The 7,500-nt window shown below is 46.0% G+C and overlaps 1 protein-coding gene across 2 annotated transcripts in view; it reads left to right on the top strand.

Annotated features, from left to right (window-relative positions):
• The first annotated feature begins 6 nt into the window (after window positions 1–6).
• LOC123746922 (E3 ubiquitin-protein ligase TRIM9) overlaps window positions 7–7,500 on the top strand; it is a 334,690-nt gene continuing 327,196 nt past the window's right edge. The window contains exon 1 of one of the 2 annotated variants that reach the window (XM_069319420.1): window positions 7–1,467. In XM_069319420.1, the coding sequence (XP_069175521.1) occupies window positions 628–1,467 (840 nt within the window). In that variant the 5' untranslated portion in view covers window positions 7–627. The remainder of the gene's footprint in view (window positions 1,468–7,500) is intronic. The other variant, XM_069319421.1, reaches the window with a different exon arrangement.

The raw sequence follows: 7,500 nt of genomic DNA, 5'->3' as shown, positions 1-7,500 counted from the left end.
AATTGCCTATGCCCCACTAAGAACAACCTCCAGTCACCCAGCAAATTTGGGCCTCCAACCTCAGACAAGCTCATATACTATCATGGTACCATTGTCCTGATTAGGCAGAATTGTTGCCTTTTAGGTTGAAACTTTGCAGGAATGTATATATAATATCACGAAATTGACACATGGTCACAAATATGCGAGGTCACATGGCCTTGACCTCTCTCTATCCGTTCTCAACGCAAATCAGTTGCCTTCGAACTTCTCTTATCAACGTTAACCGGCTTAGTTTAGGTGTTAGATGAACATATCAATGAGGTTTCAGTGGTATGTGATAAAAAATTAAACAAATGCCTGTACGAAGAAAAATATTACTGTAAGTTAATATCTTGTGAGAAATGTTGTGACCCCTTAATAAAGCAGCGTGCGGTGTGCGTGTAGAGCGTCTATGTTTGTAATGAGGGTCGACGGCGTGCGTACGGGACGAGTAGTGGCGGCCGTGAATTGCGATCATTGTAGAGGCACGTGCGCATGCGACTCCGTGAGGCTCGCTGGCGGGCCGGCAGCCACAGCGAGTCTGCGGGCCAACCCGGGGAATCGCGAATCGCGACGGCGTTAGTGTTGCGCTAACCATCGTAAGCGATGGAGGAGGAGCTACGGTGTCCCGTGTGTGCGAGTATCTTCACAGAGCCTGTGCTCCTGCCCTGTTTACACGCCTTATGTTTAAAGTGTGCATGTAGTATACAGCGAAGCGTGCAGGCACTGCTTGCCGAGCCTGTGGCAGGTCAGCAGGCAGGGCCCCCGGGCCATGATCCAGATCCTCCTGACGGAGGCGCTGACAGTGACAAAGCCTCCGTGTACAGTGAGACTGACAGCGGCGTGGTGGTTGCCTCCCGTCCTACCTCCTACGTCAGCAGCCCGGAAACAACCGTGACATGTGAGAACAGTGACGGCCAGCAGCAGCAACAGCTGACGGGGCAGCAGCAGCAGCAGGGCGTGAGGTGCCCCGTGTGCCAGAAAGTGTCAGCGCTGGGGCCCGGGGCAGCAGCTGACCTCCCCCGCTACACTGCCATGACCCGCATCATCGCTCGTCAGCGTGGCGACCCGGCACTCTCCGAAGTGCCACCTTCGGCACTACCTCCGTGCGGCGGCGGCGCGCCCACCACCCTCCCCCCGTGTCAGCTGTGCGAGGGCCCGCCCCGCCCCGCCACCACTGAGTGCCACCAGTGTCAGATCCTCTACTGCGGGCCCTGCCTCACCTCCTGCCACCCCGGGCGGGGGCCCCTGGCCACACACACCCTGGGACCCGTAACTCCCCTTGGGGGCCAGACCATCCCAGGGGGATGCGACGTGTGTGCGACCCACGGGGAGCGGCCCACACTCTACTGTTTGGTGTGTAGATGGTCCGGGTGCCGGGAGTGCGGCCCGGGCCACTCTCAACACGACCTCCAGCCACTGGACAACCTCGCCAAAACACACAAGGTAAGATTCCCTTAACATCCGGTCATCGCAGCGGGAAAGTGGCTCAATATAACACTGGAATGGAGACGTAGTCCAAGAAAAACAAATATTCCTCACCGTGTGTCACACATGCTAAACCTCCTACACGTTGAACCTATCCTCAACACGTTGAACCTATCCGCTACATGGTGAACCTATCCGCTACATGGTGAACCTATCCGCTACATGATGAATCTATCCGCTACATGGTGAACCTATCCGCTACATGGTGAACCTATCCGCTACATGGTGAACCTATCCGCTACATGGTGAACCTATCCGCTACATGGTGAACCTATCCGCTACATGGTGAACCTATCCGCTACATGGTGAACCTATGCGCTACATGGGGAACCTATCCCTTACCCGCCGAACTTATCCCTGTCACGTTGAACCTATCCCCAACTTCACATTAATAGAATTGGAACAGACACATTTAACAATGAAACAACTAATTAATTCATAGGTCAAGATATACAGAGTTTATGTTTAAGGACTAACTCGTTTAAAGAAAAATATGTCTGGTACTTTGCCGATGACTTTTGTAACTTAAAAATGCATTAATTCGTTTCGTGCATTCTGTACACTGCTCCAGGCCGCATTGAGCATGCTGAACACTGTTCAAGGCGGCTTTGAGCATCCTGTACACTATGTACATTGGGCAGTATTCAACTGCCCAATGTACATACTGTGCATTGTTCGACGCGGCAGTGTGAATTCTGCGAACTGTTGATTGCTGTATTGTACATCCTGTGCAATGCTAAATGCTGCATTGTGCATCATGTGAACAGAAAATATTAATACAATCAATAATATACCAGATACATTTTAATAGAGGTCTTGGACCGTCGTGTGTGAGGTCTTGGACGGTCGTGGGCGAGGTCTTGGACGGTCGTGTGTGAGGTCTTGGACGGTCGTGGGCGAGGTCTTGGACTGTCGTGTGCGAGGTTTTGGACTGTGGTGTGCGAGGTCTTGGACCGTCGTGTGCGAGGTCTTGGACTGTGGTGTGCGAGGTCTTGGACCGTCGTGTGCGAGGTCTTGGACCGTCGTGTGCGAGGTCTTGGACCGTCGTGTGCGTGTTCTTTTAACGCACTTTTCTCCTGCCCAGTAAGACCAGAGTTGAGCACACATGAAAAATGTGCGTCATTTGTATGAGGCGCGGAAGGTGTTGCGTTAATGGCGGAGGGGCTGATTGTACTCACCTTGGTGTACTTAGCTAAAGGTACTAGCAGGGTCTAGCTGCCGTTTATAGCCCCACCTTCTGAATATTTATTAGTTTAATCCAGTGATTCACCTCTCAAGCTCTTCTTATCGTGTTTACGATAATGTTTTTTAATGGCTGTTGTGATTCATGTGTCGTTAACTTCCATTTATGTCCCCTCGTTCTGATGTTCCTATTTTTGAACGATGCTTGTTTATCTTTATCAGATTCCCCTCAGATTCATACATGTAGTTTCCACGTCTCCACCTGTTTTGATCCCTCTTCCAGTGTGATGAGGTCCAGTTCCCACTCTTGCCTCGTAGGTCAGTAACAAGCCTTGCTGCATAGGCTACTTTTGGTCTAGTTATACCTTTGTTATGCTTTTTTTACGTGGGGGTTCCATGCTGGAGCTGCATACTCAGGAATGGTTTTCACATGGGCTGCATACAGGACCCTGAACGCTCCTTAAGGCTACTCGAAGACTGGTGATGTTCTGCTAATGTGGAAGTTTGGTATTAGGTTTAGTTTTATTTACGTCTTTCTCTTTTTCTTGTGCAGGAATCTGTCTTCATGATTAGATTCAGTAGCCATGTTTCAGATCACTTTGGAGAACGTGAAAATTCCTTTGGAGATCTGGCCTATAATAGTCTTCCTCGGTTAATTTTTTTTCATTCATTTTTGCATGGTGTGTGATGTCTTTACTCATCTATTTGTGCCATCATCTCTTGATTCTCGGTTTTCCATATATTGTATAAGCTACGCTCATGTCCCAGCCCGTCCTCCTAAGGTTTCTCAACGTCAAGAAAACGGTCAATTTAAAGTGTCCTCTCCTAACCTACCAGAGGACCCAAAACGGGACTTCACGAAAGTACTTCATTTTCGCGAGCCGTTCCATTTTCTAGTACGACCATTTTTGGCCTTATGTAACGCATACGATCGAAATGCGACGTTCTTTGTAAGAGGACAGGTATATCCAATGAAGTAATATTAGGTATTACTACATAGGTACATATACCTACATTACTCTGTAGGTATATCCTATGTAGTAATTCCTGACCTACATGTTTCCTATCATATCCCAGCGGGTCTTTACTGGACCACTTTGCATATATTGTTAGTTCTCTTGGGGTACGATGACGCCTTCACCTGTCCCGTCTCTCGTCAGTCATTACGTGTCGTTCTGGGTACAGTGAAGTGTACGACTATCCCACCGTAGTGAGTTTTTTTTTTATTATTATTATTTTCTACCACAGACGTGGCCACACATTTACAATGCTAGCCAGCATATATACATTTTCTTCTGTCCTCCATGGACAGGGTTAGAGATGTGTTAAACATATAGTTCAAGGGTTTATTGAACACATGTGGAGGAGTATAGGACAGAGTACCTAGCTCCTGTCGTAGTTTCCCTCGCCTCATTGTGAATGTCTCCTCAATTTCTTCAACTTCTTTCTTTATTATGCACCCCATATCCATGCCGTGGGCGGTGGTGGAAAGGGTTACAGAGGCACATCATCGGTTCAGGAACTGAACCCCATAGTTCGTCTCCAGTTAGGTATTTTTTCATTCAATTCAGTAATATTTTACACACACTCGCCTGCTTATCGAGTTTGTAAGACACTTATACCGCACTGTGTTGAAAGCTTTTTGGCACTGTTAAGATGGAGTCGTCCCATCCATCTTAATTAGTCAATGCATGGTTATACGACTACCAGGGACCATTACCCTTCATTATAGCAACATTCTTTCTTGTTTGCAAACCTAATTTGTATCCAAAGTTTCATTTGTTTTCTTATTTTTCTTTTAAGCACTTTGCGGGGTATTTATGTCAGTGACATCGCTCTGTAACTCAGCACCTTCTGTCTATCCCCTTTCATGTTTCTCATTGCCACGTTAGGTGTCACGTCCCTCTATAGTGAAGTCAATGCTAGAGATTGACCTGAAGAGCAATGCTAGACATGGACCTGAAGAGCAATGCTAGACATGGACCTGAAGAGCAATGCTAACATTGACCTGAAGAGCAATGCTAGACATTGACCTGAAGAGCAATGCTAGACATTGACCTGAAGAGCAATGCTAGACATTGACCTGAAGAGCAATGCTAGACACTGACCTGAAGAGCAATGCTAGACATGGAGTGAAAGCATGTGTAGTGACTTCGAGCATCCATGATGATGTGTTGTCAGACATTATAACCTAAAATTCTTCAATATATTTCTACCTCTTTTGTTAGTGTTTAACCATTCTCTTATTTGGGATTGTCTTTTCTTTCCTGTGGGACTGTCTGTGATGAGTCGTGAATTCCTCCTCGAGCCTCACATTGAGCTGCTCTGGGATCTCATTCTTTTGTTTGTTTTCCTCTCTTGTTCAGTCCAGTCAGTTGTCATGGAGCTGCTTCAGATGATTTTTGCCTTCGATGCAATTTTATTTTCATATTACATTATTATTTCCTTCTTGTGCTTATGTACTTATTCCTTTTTTGTAGGGATTGAAGTTTTACTGTTTACGTTTTTTCTCACACTCCTGCTTTTTCCTTTTTTAATGTTGACATTACCTGTTGAACCATGGATTGCCATATTCCTCTGCTTGTTTGTTTCCTAGTGGCAGGAATATAGGTATCTGTTCCCAGCCTCTGAATCTCCGTTTGATCTGTTCCATGACTTTATGGTGTGTCATACCCAAAGTTCTTCCTTCCTGTTGGCCCCAGACAGCTGTCTCGATGTCTCGGGTACCTGAAGGTGGAGGGGGGGGGGGATGTCTGCTCTAGACACAGGCTTCTGAGCACGTATTATATTTGTTAATTTCTTATATTTGAGTATGAAGATATGTTGTTGAATAGGCGGTAAAGGAATAGGCAGGATCTCCTTGCCTGCGCGAGAGATTTCCGTAACAACCTTTACCTGCTACTGCTGCCTAATAGTGTTTTTGTTCATTGATGTAAATGTCTTCATTCTGCAGCGTGTATCTTCAAGCTCTTGTTTCCTTTGGTATGTGATAGAAAGTTCCTGTCCATATCTTCCTTCCATTTTTTCAACTCTGTCGCGAGGATTCTTTGATTCGTAGCTTATCTCAGGGTACAAGTTCCACCCCCCAAAAAATTATTTTTACTCTTTCGTGATTTTTTGCTTTTATGGCTTTAATATTTGCATGCCAACTTGCCCAGTTTTGTAGATTGTATTTGGGAAATGGGAGGTTTTAATGTGAGATGAGGGGGAAGTGGGATTAAGGGAATGGTATAACCATCTACATAGGGAGAGGGTAAAGGGTATGCAGTATGGTTGTGGTGGACGTCAATGTTATACACAGGGAGTGAGAGTGTAGGAGACGAAATGAGGAATGGTGGAAAAGGGGAATGCTTTGATGCTAGAGGAAAAGGCGGTCTGGATGGAGGAGAGGTTTCATGTTTGGTGGTCTCTGACGAGTGTTGCTTGAGAGTTGTGTGTGGTTGGAGTTGGGGAGGAGGTCTAACTCGAATTAGGGTGCAGTTTAAGGAAGAAATGGGAAACCACGAGCTTACCTCTCATCCAATAACAACACTTAGGTAATTAAAACGCGCAAGCACGCACGCACGCACACGCACGCACGCACACGCACGCACGCGCGCACACACACACACACACACACACACACACACACACACACACACACACACACACACACACACACACACACACACACAGGCACCCCCTCATATCTACATGTACACACTGCCCAAGCCTCGACTAACACACTCCCGACAAAGCACACGCCCTCACCCGTCCTGTATGCTGATAACCTTTCCACACCTACACACACCTGCACGCACACACCCGCCCACGCATCTGCACGCCCTCCCAAACTACTCCTTCATTACAACATAAAATAAAAACTAAGAGTAAACCTACTGATTCATTCTAACCTGATCCTATTTTCTCCCCAACTATTTCATTTATATAATAGTGGAATATAATTTTAACTTTAAAAAAACTATTAAATTGATTATTCCACTCATCTACAACTATTCCCAAACATATGCTTACTATATTATTTTAATATCGGAATTTGCCCAATCGGAATCCACTGTTAGGAATTCCATCTTGGTATTTTCATCGCCTTCATGTGCGTCCACTGGAATTTGCTTTGATTAAGTCTAAAACTGTTCCGGTATTTAAATGAATAATATAACACTGCTTTGAAGAGCTATGACGGTCCGATGGTATTAAAAATACATGTTTTTATTTATTCTCGTGGGGCGGGGAGGGGAGGGGAGTATACTTTGTTAGGTTAGGCCTAGGTTGTGTAATTTCCCGTTACTGTGAAAGCAACAGTATGCGTAGTTTATACGCAACAGTGAACGCATCGCCATCCATTTATGTTCCCCCTAATTTATGCCTTTCATCCCATATGTATAATTCAATTATAACTCCTCCCCCCCCCCCATTCTACAATTCACACAGACACGTGATCTATACACTCCACTCTGATCCATACGCACTTGATCAAAATGTCGCTCACACACACACACACACACACACACACACACACACACACACACACACACACACACACACACACACACACACACACACACTCTGGGAAACTAGGGGGAGGAAATAGGAGACCAGACACTTGATACAGAATGGGAGATGAAGTCCTTCACGAGACGAACGTAGAGAAAGACCTAGGGATTGATATCACACCAAACCTGTCTCCTGAAGCCCATATCGAAAGAATAACATCGGCGGCGTATGCAAGGCTGGCTAAAATCAGAACTGCCTTCAGAAACTTGTGTAAGGAATCTTTCAGAACCTTGTATACCACATATGTAAGGCCAG

This window comes from Procambarus clarkii, chromosome 93, assembly GCF_040958095.1.
Source record: "Procambarus clarkii isolate CNS0578487 chromosome 93, FALCON_Pclarkii_2.0, whole genome shotgun sequence".
NCBI classification, from domain to species: domain Eukaryota; kingdom Metazoa; phylum Arthropoda; class Malacostraca; order Decapoda; family Cambaridae; genus Procambarus; species Procambarus clarkii.
The sequence above is the reverse complement of the archived record's forward strand: the minus strand, read 5'-3'. Positions and strand labels throughout refer to the sequence as shown.